The 17,122-nt window shown below is 36.7% G+C and overlaps 3 protein-coding genes across 10 annotated transcripts in view; 2 read left to right on the top strand and 1 right to left on the bottom strand.

Moving 5' to 3' along the window:
* The window catches only part of zfyve28 (zinc finger, FYVE domain containing 28), a 30,237-nt gene extending 20,426 nt beyond the window's left edge, over window positions 1–9,811 (bottom strand). For 3 of the 5 annotated variants that reach the window (XM_088433277.1, XM_088433278.1, XM_088433281.1), the window contains exon 1: window positions 725–1,111. In XM_088433277.1, coding sequence (XP_088289403.1) covers window positions 725–760 — 36 coding nt within the window. In that variant the 5' untranslated portion in view covers window positions 761–1,111. Of the gene's footprint in view, window positions 1–724; window positions 1,112–6,972; window positions 7,096–8,759; window positions 8,796–9,585 lie in introns of those variants that run through there. The other 2 variants (XM_088433280.1, XM_088433279.1) reach the window with 2 other exon arrangements.
* Window positions 1,743–8,188, top strand: LOC148412956 (cilia- and flagella-associated protein 99-like). Of its 2 annotated transcripts, none has more exons than XM_088433286.1 (15): window positions 1,743–2,163; window positions 2,724–2,874; window positions 2,951–3,045; window positions 3,114–3,220; window positions 3,284–3,449; window positions 3,565–3,645; window positions 3,720–3,788; window positions 3,866–3,952; window positions 4,038–4,123; window positions 4,877–5,078; window positions 5,544–5,679; window positions 5,764–5,915; window positions 6,985–7,190; window positions 7,277–7,463; window positions 7,554–8,188. In XM_088433286.1, exons 1-15 carry the CDS (start codon window positions 2,050–2,052, stop codon window positions 7,638–7,640), a joined length of 1,926 nt encoding a protein of 641 aa, XP_088289412.1. In that variant the 5' UTR covers window positions 1,743–2,049; the 3' UTR covers window positions 7,641–8,188. The 2 variants fall into 2 exon arrangements, with proteins under 2 accessions (XP_088289412.1, XP_088289411.1); XM_088433285.1 differs by having other exon boundaries at window positions 3,284–3,458.
* On the top strand, window positions 8,862–16,304 carry LOC148412954 (cilia- and flagella-associated protein 99-like). 3 transcript variants are annotated; one of them, XM_088433283.1, is made up of 16 exons: window positions 8,862–8,898; window positions 10,147–10,277; window positions 10,413–10,557; window positions 10,634–10,728; window positions 10,807–10,913; window positions 10,996–11,170; window positions 11,295–11,375; window positions 11,456–11,524; window positions 12,578–12,667; window positions 12,755–12,840; window positions 12,967–13,171; window positions 14,024–14,165; window positions 14,240–14,391; window positions 14,450–14,655; window positions 15,755–15,950; window positions 16,057–16,304. In XM_088433283.1, exons 2-16 carry the CDS (start codon window positions 10,164–10,166, stop codon window positions 16,162–16,164), a joined length of 1,971 nt encoding a protein of 656 aa, XP_088289409.1. In that variant the 5' UTR covers window positions 8,862–8,898; window positions 10,147–10,163; the 3' UTR covers window positions 16,165–16,304. The 3 variants fall into 3 exon arrangements, with proteins under 3 accessions (XP_088289409.1, XP_088289410.1, XP_088289408.1); XM_088433284.1 differs by lacking the exons at window positions 8,862–8,898; window positions 10,147–10,277 and adding an exon at window positions 9,549–9,634; XM_088433282.1 differs by lacking the exon at window positions 8,862–8,898 and having other exon boundaries at window positions 10,040–10,277.
* The last annotated feature ends 818 nt before the right edge of the window (window positions 16,305–17,122 follow it).

Raw genomic sequence — 17,122 nt, 5'->3', positions numbered from 1 at the left:
ACATTAGGGTGCAGTTTTTCTTGATTGACTATGTATGTTTACTTCACATCACTGCAGGTACAATTTAAGTAATTTGTTCATGAAATGGTATGTTTAAAAATACTGGTGAGGGTAAGCAGTTCTGTAAATGATTGCTTAGATGAACAATACAACATTAGTGATAATTTTCTCTTTCACAGAAAAACAAAAGTGCACATTTTCTTAAAATTATAACAATTTTTACACACATACTCTACATTTTCATAGTTTAGTCCCATTAAAAATATTTGATAAAACCAGTCAAATGTCGCCCTTGACCGCAAGTTTGCCCTGTCCCATTTCTAAGCAAAAGGGTCAACAATCACAGTGCAATGTGAGGTGCAATGTGATACATTAGGCAATAAAAAGTATATGTGTAAACAATCACAATGCAATAATTTTATACAGTACAAAAGTAAATGTATGTGAGTGTGCGTGTGACACATTCACGTAAACATGTTTTTCCCAGTTCGGCTCTTGAACAAAAGGGGTCAACATAAACAAAGGGGGGCTGAGCTAGGCTGCATATGTCAACGTGAAGACTCGAGCCGGCCGGCCGGCCAGCTAACGTTAGCAGACGTGTGACACAAGCGCTGGCTGCGGGCTAGCCGAGCCGAACCAAAGCAGCCACACACTCCCGCCCGGGAAAAGACAAACAAAATGGTTAAAAGATGGGTTGACATGAACGGAATTCCAGAGAACTTACCTTGGGCTTGTAAAGCCACTTTCGAAAGCGGTTCATCGTTACCTCGCCACCTTCCTTTTGTCACCGAGCACTCGCCCGCTTCTCCGGCGGTACCTGCGTGCCTGACAGCCTCGCTCGGCTGCTAAGCTAGCTAGCGGCAGTAGCTTCAAATTCGAAAAAACAAACAAAAAAATCCAAATAAAACACCATACGCTAACTTGTCCTGAATACTACAAAATGGCCCTATAGACAGACGGTGATGATACGCGGAGACAAGCACTTATTTCCGCATTTTGTCATCCTGCGAGGATTTTGCTGTCCGTCTCTCCCGTCCTGCCACTTTGAAAGTGGCCAGCCTCCAGCAACGAGCTCACTGGCAGCCGACGTCTGCGATGCCTGGTGCAAGTCAGACGTTACTTGATGACAGTCACGTTGACAACATTCACCTCCCACTTTCACAGGAAGTGATGCGTTCATACGCTTCGCTCAAAACCTCGGAAATGACAAAAGCCTATCCTATCATATAGTTTCGGTTTAGGAATGCCGGGCGAAATCGTTGTGATTTGAGAAAGCATTCAAATATGTGCTTATGCAAACACGACTTTGCAATAAGTTATGTTTTGGTGGGGTGTGGCGAATTTCTGAAAAATGTATGAAATAAATTTGTAGTGTAGGCTGAAGGAAAATCAGATTAGTATAATACGATTTAATCAGACAGACGATACATTGTGAAACACTGCGGTCAAAACCCGTTTGCATGTGTTTTTAGTAATCAGCTTTTCTCATTTAAAGGACCAGTAAAGTACCTAGCATTCCTGAAAATAAAACAGGCGCTTAATGTAAGCTGTATGTCTTTGCAGATAAATGCCATTGTGATTAATGCATGATTTATGATGTACATTTATACACGTTATGATATATTTGCGGTTATTCTACGCAGAGTAAATTCTAATTACACCTGAAGGCAGCACACGTCTTCCACGTACGTCACAACACATGACGTAATTTTTGTTTTGCGGTTAACAAAGGATCGGTGACATCTGTTGTTGATGCAAAAGACGATGTATTAAAACTTGTGAAAGGATAACATGTGAATTTTAAATTATTTCGAATAGTTTGTATTTGTAAAAATTAAAAAAACAAATTCCCTTTCACAAGTGATTTCTGAGGTTAATCTGTTTACATGATTGTCTCTACGCAACATGTTACCAAGACAACGAAAGAAAAACAAACAAACTGAACGGTTTTCAAACCCAGTGGTCTAAAAACTTCGGTTTTATTTCATGTAAATTATACATTATACAGACCTTATAGAACCTCAATCGTTCAACCCTTTGTGGAATAAAATGGCAAAAAGCTACGAATCGCCTGTGAAGAAGGCAATTGCAATAATCGATCAGTTTCCGGCGAGCGAAAAGACTCTGGACGATTTTATTCAAGATGCTTCAAAAGATTTGAAGGTAAACCAATATGAGAATCAATTTTGGCGGTCAGTTTTCTTTTTCCACAAATTTATGTCATTGGCAGGTGTACACGTGTTTGCTATTTTTACAAATTTCTCACCAATGGCAATTGAAGGTTTTTAAAATGACCTGCTCTCATTGATGATACAATATTATAAGTTGAACACTTTTTTAGGATTCCACCTTAAACCAGCGATATGGAAGTCATGTTTTCGATACTTAGAATAAACACAAAATGAACAATAAACACAAAATGAACAATCAACTCAAACAACTTGTAAAACAAGTCATAGTCTAACGTGCGTGTGAAACATTGAAGCAGTGAGGAAAAGATTATTTTAAATGTCTTTGTACACATAATACAATACCTACCAATGAAAATAATTTACAATAATAATTGTACACAATAAGAAAAAAGATTATATCTATATGTGCACAGTTTCCTTTTGTATGTTGTCTGTGTAGCTACTACAAGACAGGAAATTGTCCAGAGTCATGAACGTGTGCAACCTAAATGAACTGACTTTAATATTAGTATCACTGCACATGTTATCCAGGACGTGGAACCTCAGCATCAGGAGTTTGTGATCATTATTGTTTCGGGATGTATTGAACAAAAGAAAATATTGGACATAATCATCAATTGCTTCTTTGGCCATGATGGGAAATACCTAAAACAATCAAAACAATGCCGCAGCCAGCTTGTTGGTAAGTTATTCAACTAGTCATTTGTTTGAGGGTGGGAGAAAGAATAAGAAAATCGTGTGTTGTATTTGTGTTGCAGTGATCTGTTATCTCACTCTATTCCACTTTGCTGACCTTGGACTTCAGGCTTTTACCCACATTGTCAGATCTCTGAACATGAAGAGCATGTGCAAAGTAAGATTATAGTTGCATTGTAAGGTCCATTCTTTTAGTGTATTATGTAACGCATACGGTGTTTGTAGTTCCTGAAGTTCTTTTTTAGAAACCTCACCACTTGGATACAAGATGAGTTGTATGCTATCTATGATGCCCAATATGTGGATGAGCACTGGATTGATCCACTTATAAGGTACCAAAACAATAATTACAATAAACAAAAACAAGTCAAGATACAAAGGCTTTTGTCATTTAGGTGCAGATCCGATATTGATGCATTCATACAGAAGCTTGGAGCGTGTCAGATGCCAAACTCTCCATCCAAAACCAATAACCCTGTAGAGGTCTTTTCGAATCGCATAACACCACCACCTTCTCGACCACAGCCTGAGTTCAACCCTCTGCCAGAAAAACGCATCCATGTAAAAAGTGTATGACTATATCCACTCCATTCATTTGTGTGCTTTTATAATTGTCAACCTGGATATTGGATTTCAAAATAATGAGTTATGTTCACCAGTCATGTGACTTTTATAGGTGCCAAACAGTTTGTACACAATTCCAAAAGAGATCCGGATATTAGAAGAGCTCAAGCAAAGGAACCATGAAATGAAAGAAGTATGTAAAGCACATATTACCATTATCAATCTTTGACACATTGTGTTGACATCAATCCTGTTTGCCACTCAAAGGAACTGCTGTATGAGGCTAATTTGACACGATACAAATGTGCAAGACCACAAAAGTCAGACCACACTATGGTATGGACTAGCTTCTGAGTTCGGCTGTGGAGAGAAAAAAAAAACTTGATAACTTTCAATTCAAATGTGCAATGCAGAGGGTGCTGGCCAAGATACAAGAAGAGTTGGACTCAAAACTCAACTTCGATTCAGTTTTTAAAAGTCAGCCTTTTCCAGCTAATAAGGTGAGAATTGCAGCACTAGTGGTTAAGAATTATGTATTTTGCATCTCATGAATATCAGTTATGAACCTTCCTCTACACCTGTCAGAAAACGTGGCCTGTGAAGCTCAACAGTGCCACAATTATGCGACAGAGGGCGCTCCATGACCGCAAAGCGGAGGAAGAGCTACAGCGGTACACAAACTTTTTACTTATGCAGTTGCCAAATTAGTAAACCGCAATTCAGAATGAAACTTATCATCCGCTAATATCTAGTGCCAATCAAACATTAAACATACTGCACTTCAAAAAATGCTGCTAAGCACTCATCCACCCTGCTGCCATTATCACTAAGCAGAGCAGCAGACGTCGCATTTGTAAAGCAGAATTTCACTGTGAAGTTTTAATTGATACAGTTTAGGACGTTACAGATGTTTTTAATTCAAAAGGAGGAGTTCTAAATAAGCTTTTAAAATGGAAAGTATTGATTTATAATTCTTTTTGAGAACAGGTCTGACACTTTATGTTGATTTTTTTGTGGGCAAATATTTGTTAATAATTATTTCTTTTTGGTAACATATTTCTTCTATGAGCCAAAAGAAGACACTTTAGGTTGATGGTTAATTTTTTTGTGGACTAATAAAAATGAAGTTTGAAAGGTTCTTACGTTTAATAAATCAGACACTGATTGTTTTATTTTTTTTTAAACCCAAAAATGATTTGTGCTGGTTGAGAGGTACTTGGCTGAAAACATATTACACAGGGGGTACATCACTGAAAAAAGATTGAGAACCACTGTACTAAACCTATGATTACATTAAAAAAAAAATGTGCGTTGATGTGATGTAACATGTTTTTGCATATTATTGAAATGTATTGTTGAATTTACATAATTGGGAAAATTAAATACAACAGTAGACTATAAAGAAATATATTTCATTTTGGCAGGATAGAGAATCTGGTGGAAGGGGGGCATGAGCCCTCTTCTTTTCTTCAGTGGCAAAAAGATATGCGTGACAAAGACCATCAAGAGAAGACTGCAATGGTTGATCAGAAGCATGCCAACACATTCATCAACCATCTTAAGATTGCAATAGAACGCACAAAAGCTACAGAACTTAAACAGAAGGCTACTCGGCTTGAAAAAGAGGTGGATGCACATATTAAAGGGCTTGGAAACTTATTCAGCCATTTTAAGCATTTAAGAAGTTAATATTTTGTCTTTTAATTTGCTAACAATCAACAATCAAAAAGTACAACCAACACATTTTGCCACTTGCTGTCGACTGAAAATGATAGACACCTACTCATGGCTCATGTCAATCACTGGTCAGCAAAGTCACGTGATCAAACCCAGAAAACAGGTGACAAATGAGCTGTGGTCATAAGCTGAGGCACATGTGATGTCTCAATAAACAGCAAATGGAAAATTGTGTTTTACATGTAATTATTGTACATAATCCAAATCATTTAGTAATCAAATTTATTAGAGACAAAATATAACTTCACAGCTGAAAATGGATGAATAAATTTGGTATCCTTTTGCACACTCACAAAAGTGATTGTGTGATTATATAACTACTTTTACAGGTCTATTTTCATGGCTTTCTTGCAGGTGTCTCAAATTGCTGCACAGAAAAGAATGCAGCAGTTAAAAGAAAGTCAAGACTGGGCTTATCAAGAGTCTATGATCAGTAGAAAGAATGTCAAGGAAGCAAAAGAAAATGTGAAAAAAATCAAGCAAAGCGTTGGTAAGTGCCTTCATATATAATGCACAGTGAGAGATTTTATGTTTTTTCTTATTCAAGACACTGTACTTGATTCCCTTACAACAGCTAAGCAAGTCTCGGAGCATACTCAAAAGCTTCTTCGTCGAGCCCAGGAGGAAGCACAAGCAGAGTTTGAAAGAAAGTTTGAAGTTGTCAGCGAAAACCGCACAATTGAACATATTCCTTTAAATAGGCTCAAATATTTTGATGACACAGAGGTGAGTGTGCGGTCAGACACGTAAATCCCCATTCACACAAGTCATGAAAGAAGACATTTTTTCATGTGTCTTCTTTTGTATGAATGAGCTTCAATAATATTCTACATTTGCTAATAAAATCAGAGTTGAAACAAAGGCTGGAGCCAACTGTGTATAAAGGTACGTGCTCAGTGCCAGTGTCATACACACACTTGGCCCAATCTGTTGGGTGCTCTCTGACAAGTATTATACCAGTTTGAGATGCCATACTTTGACGCAGAGCTCAAGTAGACAAAAACACATTTTGCTTTTGAAAGTTATCCTAATTCAAAATGCATTTTGAATAGAAATTGTTGTGTATCTAGGAAAACTCTAGACTGTAAAAATTTAATTTATCAGTCATAGTAGTCATCGCACTTTTCAAAAGGAATGTAAACGTAAACGTTTATCACAACAAAAAACATATAATTCAAGTTAGTTTTCATGGCCTTGGAGCAGCTTTTCTATGAAATTCAGGTTTGGAAACTAATGCAGTAACTACAGTAACTGCAGGTGGCAGCAGCATTGCATTTCTTTGAATCTGAGATCAGCACAACTTTTCACAGTACAGTAATAGTTTTAGGGGTGATTCCCAGATTGTCACATCAATTATGAGGGAGAGAAATGCTAACAGTGGAAGTCAGGATTAGCTCATCATTCTACATTGGCAGTTGTGTCATTATATAGAGTTTTATAGGTTGGAGTGCCAGAAAAAAAAAAAAAAAAACTTTTGGGGCAGATATTGGTGTTTTTGTTGAATTAATTTATATTCTAGTGCTGATTACCAAAGAACAGAAAATGATAGAAACCGTCTCTTTATATTTCGGGTGTAAGAAAAATCTACTCCTCCTAAAAAATGTTTGGGATTAGGAGTGTTTTTCAGTTTCAATATTTTATCCGTACATTTTTCAGAAACATTGGTAATTTCTTGACTTAATCACAATGTAGTGTAGTATGTGTGCCTCTTTTTAGGTGGGTTCCATGAAATGCACAGGATGGGAAAAAAAACAGTAACATTTGATAATTTGTCACAATTCACCTCTTGTATCAGACTGCAGGTCATAAGCTGCTCGAAGAGATGTCCCACGCCGAGCTGAAGGAGCGTCTTTTCTTCATGAAGGAAGCAGACATGATTGAGCAGCAAAAGAAACGAGACCGCATCCTAGAAGAGAAACGGAAAAAGCAGCAGCTGCTGTTGGAGGAAATGGACAACATGAGCCTTCACAGTAGAGTTATGGGAATGGCTGCTACCTTCAGGTCAGCCAAATGTGACTTTGGCCAATTCTACCTGCTGCTGCTCCTACAACGATGCATAAGTTAAGTCTGGTTTTGTTTTGTTACAGGAAGGAAGAAGAAAGGGAAGCCAAGCTTCGATTGCAACAGACTCGTGAGAAGACAGGAATGGTACTTCAAAAGAAGTTGGAAGAGAAAAAGCAAGAATATCAAAAAATGAAGAAAAATCTTAGATATAAGGGTAAACCAGCAAAGGGGGGAGCTGTACACCCCATTAAAACAAAGGTCCAAAGTGAAGTGAGTAAGAAACCCATGTCAGTCAAGAACTAGTTGCAGTGGCTTTGCTTCATATGATTTCATTGTTCTTTCTCTTTCTTGTTTTGATAGGCTGGACAGAAGAAGGTAAACTGGGAAGATTTGGAGCAAAGTTTAGAAGCATACACCAAGAAGAGAGACTCTCAAGTTGTATCTTAGAGGAAAACACTCAAAAATATGTGCAAAATGCCAATTTAGTATTAAGGTCCTTAAATGCACCCTATACCCAAGACTCATCAGAGCCTTCAGGTTGGACTGAATTTATACTCTGCGATGAAGAATATGAATCACGTATAGACTAGTGGTCCTAATTCATTGGGGACAATTTTTATGAAGTAGAAGGACGTTTGATTACTGGTTGTTATGCATTCTCGTAGATTTGACAAAGAAGCAGGCAGGCGTTGCAAATTTGCAACGATAATATGAGAGTCCCCTAGGTATTCCATATTAATATTGATTGAGGCCTTTTTTTAGAAGTTTGATAAAAAAAGAAACTTAATTTGAGACTGAAAGGGTTTAAATTGATGCTACAGAATATATACAAATAATGCATTGTATATACACATATATACAAATAATTGTAACAGATAGTTGAGTTAAAGGACTTTACTGTAATTTCATTGCCATGTTATGAATACAGAATCACAACAGTACTGGAAAATAATGGAACCACAGTCAACAGAAAATAAAAATTATCAAACTCGAACAGCGTTTAAATGTTTTTTGGGTCAAGGACCATATTTACATGTAAAAAAAAAAATTCTCATGACATGCCATTTCCACAAAAATATGAGCACACAAATTTGTTATGTACCTTCTGTCTTCTAATGAAGAGCATTAATTTAAGGGCACATAGTGATATTTTAAACATTCCACAGTAAAATATATGCATATAAATTACATTTGGCACTTTGGCAATTTCACCTCTTTTTAAATATGTGTTTTGTGGTACCAATATTTCTAAGTAGGAAATGAAAAATCTAGTTGGACTGTAGCTGTGCCTCTATGTGACTAGATCGCTAGAGCCTACCAGAAGTGTGAATGAAGAAGCCAAAACAGGTGTTTCACTTATATTAAAATGCAAAACAGTGTCAAGGGACCGCAGTCAATAAGAACCGTTTCTTCTATCAAATCGGCCCTGCGGGAAACCCGTATTCATAACAGGTCTGCCAGTGGGTGAATTATTTGCAACTGAGTTGATTGTGCCCCTTAACAGTTTTACCATTTCTGTATTTTCTACAGTAAAACGTAACTAATACATGAAATGTTGTTGTTTACTTATCCAACTCGGAGCAGAATCTCTCCTCCACAACTCTGGAACCAAAACAAAAATAAGACTTTGATAAGTCTATTTACTCTTGCTCATGTGGTACACTGTCACTAGGCCTCGCAAGTCATGTTTATCTGCTCGATCGGGGTAGGTGCTGAGTGCGCAGTGTAAGCAAGCAATTCTTAGAAATGTATCATTGAGTGGTAATAACACTTGGGGCGTGTTATGGGTAAGAAATAAACGTCATAACATGGTTAAAATGTAACAAAAGTTGAACCCCCAAAATACAAAGTTTAGACTGAGTTGTTAGGCCGGGTTAGGGTCTCTGCCACATATACATGCACGCTATTTGGGTGAATTTCTCAAAATCATATAACTTGCAATACATTTTTATTTTTGTGCAATCAGATTAGTGTAAAATGTTTTCCAATCACAGTTTGTGGAGTATTTTTAACAATTAACACAGTACGAGCAAATACAAGCACGAGGTATCACCCAGCTCGAAAAGATCTCCTATTTACTTCTTTCGTCACAGCATCAGTACAACATTGTTGTTGCGTTATGCTCTCGTCTGCTTAGCGAACGCTTTTCTGCATTACCATTAAAGGAATGGCAACTAACGTAAAGTCCATACGTAAATGGAAACTTTTACGAGTGTTTTCATAGTTTATGATATTACCTAACTTTAAACAGTATACCGAGAGCACATAACTTCACCGAGACTGATGTACAGTACTGTGTTGAACATAAAAACAAAACGTAAAAACAATCACAATCACAAAACAAACCAAACAGACAAAACGTTCTTTCCAAGTACTGTATTGAAGCTCTTACCTTCCGACAGAGCTGCCATCAGGTCGATGTGATGTGTTCGTGACCCGTTGTAAGTGGCCACAAACCTCTCTTAATAAGTAAAGCGTGTTGATAATAATAATAATGATAAAATAAAAAAAACGGGTCCTATACCGCTACCTGTCTGAATCAACACTTCAACGTTTCTCATGTCATGATGCATTCGCTTGATGCCGTGACGATTGTTCCAAATCTTCCATTGAAGGATTATTTGACTATAATTGCAAAAAAAAAGGAAAAAAAAACAGTTTGCAAAATGACACAGACTTGAAGTGTGTAATTGCCACGAATGTAAGAATGTTCATGCATTATTGATGGTCAGTAAACGGATTTTCAATTGAGCCAGCGCAATTTTTTGTGAATACGTCACAATTAATACGTAATATGACCCACAATATTTATTGTACTCGACACCGTCGAATTGGATGTCCGACGTCTAACCACGTCAGTCGTTACGTCGTAGTGTATGTAATGTCAACTATATATGTTTGAATATCGTTTGCTATTCTAACTGTTGAGGAATTCCTCACAAAACTGTATTAGTGTATTCACTGTGCAAAATGGCGAAACGCGATGGGGAACTTGTGAGGGTGGCAATTTTCCTCCTCGACAAGTTCGCTGTAGGAACCATGAGTCTGGATGAATTTATGGACGTTGCAGCTAAGGATCTGCAGGTAAAGGATGTTACCACCATTAACACTCACGCAATCAGGAAAAAAGTACAAAAAAAAAAAAAATCACCGGAATTACTAGTTAGCCATAGTACATGGATGTTCTGATTATTTCACGTTGGATGTTCTAATTTGCAGGACTTGGAACCTGAGTCTTTGAAGTTCATTCTCGATCTCGTCTCTGGATGCATCGAGTACAAAAAAATGCTAGACATAGTCATCAATCCTTTCTTTGGCCAGGGTGGCAAACTTTTGTCCAAAAGTTATCATAACCATTTTGTTGGTAAGTTTAAATAACTGTGCATTTGTTGTAGTGATAAATATCAAAAACCTTAATGTTGTATAAATGTTGTTTTTAGTCATCTGTTACCTCACCATATTCCACTTCGATGACCTTGGAATAAAGGCTTTCAGCAACATTGTCAGATCTTTGGACATTAAAAGCATGCACAATGTAAGCATATTATTGCATTGAAATGATGTGTCAGCCCAATGTGTAAAGTAGGCTTTTATGTAATTTGCTTGATTTTAGTTCCTGAGTTTTTTCTTTATGAACCTGACCACTTGGATACAAGATGAGTGGAATCGTGTCTATGATGTAGCATATGTGAAGGACCACTGGATTGACCCTCTGCTCAGGTGATAAAATAAATCAATGAAACATTTGTTACATGTTTTCAAAACATGACGCTCAAAGCTGTTTATAACTTTTGTTCTGTAGAAAGCGCTCCGAGGTAGAAACCCTCATGCAGAAGCTTGCTGCCAAAGTGTCAGGAGGGATGCGCTTACGGAAAGCTCGAGCCAAAACTACCGAAGTTATCGAGTTCTCCTTCACAAATAGACCGTCGACTTCACGTCAGCCCCAATTCAGCCCTCCGCCGGACAAATACACACAAGTCAACCCCATTTGTAGTTAATAATACAATTTAATTCATGTGAACTTCCATGGATGCATATAAAGTTATATACAACAACCAGGACCAGTTTCTCAATCATATTCTGTACCTGTAATATTTGCAGGTACCCAGCAGTACTTATAGGACACCAAAATTGGTCCAGATCTTAGAAGATGTAAAACAAAGGAACCATCTACTAACTGAGGTACAGCAATGGATATGTATAAAATATAGTTTAAAGGTATTTATTAATTGTTCTGACATTCTATGTGCTGTTGGCTGAAGGAGCTGCTGCATGAGGTTAATACACAACAGTTTGGATTTGCAAGACCAAGAAGAACTGATTGCACACAGGTATGGACAATTTTCTACACTGAGAATTTTACAAAATGTCCATAATGTCCCAGAATTTAAGAACAGCTGACTCTGGTGATAATTAAAGCACTGTCATCAAAGGGCTAAACATCCATTTTCCGCAATAAAGCATGAATGGTTTTTCTATAGTTAATTTGATTGCTAAATTAATTTTATGTACAATTATTACATTTCAAACCGCATTTTTACATTTGCTGTGAACAAATGATATCACATGTCCTCAGGGCTCATGTAACAACCGACCGCAGCTCAGCTTACAAACATCACATGACCAAAACCAGAAAATAGGTTTGTAGGCTTGTGTTTGTCATGACATTTTCAATTGACAGCAAGTGGAAAATTTGATGGATTTCACTAGTTTCTAACACAACAGACATTTTTTTCAAACATTTTACATACAGTTATATTGGATTCAACAAAAATTGACGCCCTGATTCATTGTTATGTAAGCCCCGAGGGCACATGTTATCATTTTCAGTCCCTAGCAAGTTATAAAATGTGTTTTTATTTTTTCAATGAAAAGTAATTTAGTTGTCAAATTATAGACAACATTTACTTTTTATTGTTGAAAATGGCTAAATAATTTAATATCCCTTTAATGTCTAAACTACTAGCTGCAAAACTGAGTACTCTACATTCAGTATCATGCAAGTCATTCGTCTTTTAAGGTTTCATTTGTGTGACTCGTGAAGTTCAATATGGCAGGCTCCCATGGCAAAAAAGTTTAGTAAGCGTACTAGCCTCTCACAAAAAGTGGCACAATAATTTCTAAAGGTGCATATAGTATGCATGCTCATGTATTTCATGTATTTAATTTAATTTAATTTAATTTAATTATTTAGTATATATAGTACTGTATACAGTAGTTTTATATCAGATTTAGTAGTTTTATATCAGACTTTGACTTCAATCTATTGACTATGTTAAGTCTCCAACTACGCTGCTAATCATTTTGCGGCACTCTACAATACAGTAGTATGTATTGAAGTGACGATAGTTGAAGGTAGTCTTTTTTTTACTTTTGAAATGTAGCGTCTGCGGCGCCAGCTAGCAAGAGATTTGGAGTCAAAACTGCAGTTTGATTCATTTTGCACCAAAGCACATCCTCCTCCAGTTATAAAGGTGAGAAGTTAGTTATTATTGTTATAGTTTTTCAGCAATTTTATTTGACTTTATATGCAAGGACTCACAATTTTCCTTGCTTCTCAGGATGTACTTCCTGTCAAACTTAATACGGCATCCATGTTGAGGCGGAGGGTGCTACATGACCGCCACGTGGAGGACAAGTTGAAGAGGTGAATTGGGAACACACGTCAGTACCTGCTTTAAGTGGAACATGAAATCATACCAGTTGTGCAATGTAGTGTTTCATCCAATAAGTTTTTTGTTGAGAATGACAACATTTTACCCTGGTTATATAGAATAGAGAATCTGGTGGAAGGGGCAAATGAGCCTTCAGTTTTCCTACAGAGGGAAAAGGAAATGCGCGTGAAAGACCATCAGCAGAAGTTGGCAAAGATGGAGCAGAGGCATGCCAGTGTAATTCTCAGCCATTGGGAGGCCGTTTTGGCCCGCGCACAAACAATAGAACGTAACAAGAAGGCTGCTCGGATCAAAAGAGATGAGGTGGGTAAACGACCAGTAAATAGTAGCAAACATTTTTAAAGGGAATAAAGGGATTGTGTTGGAGACCTCTAATGTTGAACACAATCTGTTCATGACTTGTAATTGCAACCAAGCTTTGACACTTGACAGCACATTTTCCCGCCAGATTGCATCAATAGTCTTATGCTGGATTTACAAAAGTAGCCCCAGAACACAAGTGAGCCTGTTGTTTTTCACAGCGTTGGTACGATGTGCCTTTCGTTGTACAGACGGCAGAGGCAAAACCGCTGGGCCTTTTTTTTTTTTTTTTGAAGAATGAAAAGCTATTATTTGAAAACAATTACCACTGAAATTACTTGAAACTGATGACATTGGACTTTGCTGAAATGAATATTGACTAGCCACAAAGATTTGGGGACAGTTTTTTTTTTTTATAAACAAAAGAGTAACAACAATTTTACAATACTATTTACAAATAAAGTTTTTTTTCATCCATGTTGTAACATTCAGAACTATTCAATGCTCATTTAGAAGATGTAATTAACTCATTCAATCCCAAAGATGAATTTTTATATTTTTAAGAGTCCCAAGTTTCAAGGTATGTTCCAAAGCAATTATTTGACTATGGAAAAAAAGATTTGAACTCGGGTCCCTTTAACTGTGAGGCGGGACGTGCTGAGAATAGAACTTTTTTAAAAATTTTATTAAACAGGTTCCGATTGTACATTGAGTAAATCCTAATGTGAGTAATTTTAGATTAACATATATTACCGTTTTCGAATACTGTGAGCCTTGTGTCAATAAAGTTTAGGAAAAACCATTAGAGATAATGATGAAGACACTTGCAGTGAACTTTTTTTTATTTTTTTGCAGACAGTTAAGCGGACGCAGCAAATTGCCCAAAAAAAGTTAGAAGAAGCAAAAGAAAAGAAAGACCTCGTGCAACAAGTTGTGGAGGGTCACAGTAACTCCCAAAAAGCTACAGAGAGGGTGAAGAAATGCAAGCAGAGTTCTGGTACGCACCCTCATGTCGCACCATTTATTTTTGATTTGTGATTGTAACATATTCATCTTATTTCAAACCCATAGTAAAAGATTTTGTAACGTACAATCAAGAGATTGTTCGTCAAGCGCAAGAGAAAGCAAAGTTAGCACATACCAAAAAGTTGGAACTCATCAGTGAAATCCACGCCATGGAATGCTTCCCTCATCTCCGATACAACATGTTTGATGACACGGAGGTAAGTTAAAGGGAAGACTGATTTAAGGTCAAGCATAACGGTTGACCTCTTGTGTCAGAGTGGAAGTCATGAGCTGCTCATTGAGATGTCCCACGCTGAGTTGAAGGAGCGTCTGCTCCTCCTGAAGGAAGCAGAGGTGATTGAGCGGCAGAAGAAACGAGCCAATATCCAGAAGGAAAAACAGAAGAAGAAGAAACTTCTCTTGGCAGACATGGAGAATATAGGCCTCCATAATAGAGCCATGATAATGGCCAATATGCTAAGGTCAGACTAGTGTGATGTTTTGACTTACCATCACTCTAAAAGGATACTGTGAATTTGCTTCAGATGGAAAAAAGGGAAAGGACAACTTGCTAAATGCGTTTTTTGTGCGAGGCTTCTAGTAGGTACACTAATTTGCAAGATAAATCTGTTTGAGGCACCAGTAATTTGAAGGTAATTGAAAAATATTCTCACAGCCCACTTCCAAAGTAGTCAAAAATACAGTATGTGTTCTGAAATAATCATAATCTCAACTCAATTCATCTACTATTCTGCAGTATGAATGGCAACAGGTGGATGAACATGTAATTGTACCACCTTAAAAAGTGGAAAATTATTTACATTTTCCTGCCATTATACATTGTTGTCAAAAAAGATAAACAAAAAAAAAAACAATGTTAATCTCTTTTTTTGTCCTAAAAAGTGAAATTTGATGTCTTCCTGTGCACTGTGGTACGGAATCCAGCCCTCTTCTCTGAAGAGCAAAAATACACAAATCATTAACACCCTCCCAAAAATGTTTATAACTGCCTATAGATACCACAGAATGGCGGCAAAGGACTATTTTTGTCCGAATTATTTAACTCACTTCAGTATAGTTCCTTGGCACCAGGGTGCCACAAATTGGTGACAAAGTATTTATTTGGCCTTAGCACAAAAAGCGAACAATAGGTCTGAAAAAATAATTGGCTAAATCAGAACCATGAACCATGAAGCAGTGTATCACTATAGTACACAATGGAGAAAAAAATACTCTAACCTGCTGGATTTATAAGATATTAAAGAGAAAGAAATTGCAATACTAAAACTGCTAGCAATATTTGCGTGTAGCCTCATTACAAATTCGTCGTGGCTAACATTCCAGAAAAATGGATGCATGGGGGTATAACTAAGGAAAATGGTGTTTACACCATGGACTGTTTTTCAAAGAGTTTTTTTTTTTTTTTTTTACCCTTTCTTTACATGGAGCAATAACGAGCCGTTCCATAAGCTTTTACGGATATTTGTACAAATAAATGACCCTTCACATAAACACTTTGTTCTGTCTGATATGAATTAAATGGCTTGTTTATGGAAATAAGGCACATTTGTTATACTGCAGAAAAGAGGAGGAGAGGGAATCCAAGCTGCAATTTCAGAATATGGTAGTACAGGACCCAAAAGCCTTGGCCATGCAGAAGAAGATTGAGGAGTTAAAGAAGGAATGTGAAAAACTGAGGAAAAATGAAAGTAACAAGGACAAACCATCCAAGCAAGCAGCCGCACACATCAATGGAACAATTGAGACCAATTGCAAAGTGAGTGTGAAATCTGAAACAATACTTGACTTGTCTTTTCTCTGTGATAGTGTTAAAGAGTGTCATGGCCACAGCAAATGATGTCTTTTATGTTTTGTTTTGATAGGATGGATTGAAGAAAATAAATTGGGAGGACATTGAGCAGTGTTTAGAGCAGTGCATCGAAAGGAAAGACACTCAGAGAGGCCGTCACTCAAGAAATACATTCTATTGAATTCCTTTTTTTGTATAGCGCCTCATCAGACCAAAAGATTACAGGAAGCCACTTCACGTTCTGTATCAAATTTTGTCTTCAAAAAGAAAATGCTTCTAACTTTTGCTACTGTAATGAGTAATGTATATTACTCTGCTGTATTTGCTTTGGACAGCAAAAATAAACATTTTGGTAAATTATTAGCTTGGACTGTGTCAAAAAGTGTGTTCTCAGTTGAATTGTTTTCAATAGTTTTTTGTACTGACTGTTAATCAGTCAACAGACAGTGATACCTTTTTAGCCATTTTCAGGTGTGAAAAGTCAATAATTTTCTCTCATTTATTCGACGGAGTATATTTTTCTTGTACAATTTTTACCTTACAAATGTTGCCACTTATTGGTGACTGAAAATAACATCACATGTAATCAGGCTCAGGTAACGACCAAGCGACCAGCGTGCAAATGTTACATGACCAAACCCAGAAAAACAGGTGAACCTCAATTGACCATTATCTGAGCCCTGAGTATTTGTGTTTGTTATGTGTTTTCAATGTTGGTTTTCAATGTTTTTTTTTAAATTATTTATACATGAAAATTAGCAAATTAATTATAGACAAATTATCACAATTTTACTGCTGAAAATTTGTAATAGCCCCTTTAGTGAATTTAGTACATTTCTATTATACCAGACACTATTTTATATTTTGTATGCATAGAAATAATTGGATTTAACAGTGAAACTGAAATATTGGATTTAACAGTGAAACTCATATAGATTCATAAAGCACTTAAAAATACTTCTTTTACTTCTGTTTTAATCGTTTGTGAATGTATAGAATAATGAGAATGCGTTTCATCTGAAATATTTTTGCTCTCCACGTTCAAATTTTATTAAGACACAATAAGCTAAACACAAGACACATTATATTTTAAATATGACATCTACATTTTTCACAAATGTAATTGAGACCGGAGGTTG

This window comes from Hippichthys cyanospilos, chromosome 14 (genome assembly GCF_059441005.1).
Source record: "Hippichthys cyanospilos isolate Australia breed blue-spotted pipefish chromosome 14, RoL_Hcya_1.0, whole genome shotgun sequence".
Lineage (NCBI taxonomy): Eukaryota > Metazoa > Chordata > Actinopteri > Syngnathiformes > Syngnathidae > Hippichthys > Hippichthys cyanospilos.
Note: the sequence above shows the minus strand (reverse complement) of the source record. Positions and strands in the feature narration are given on the sequence as shown.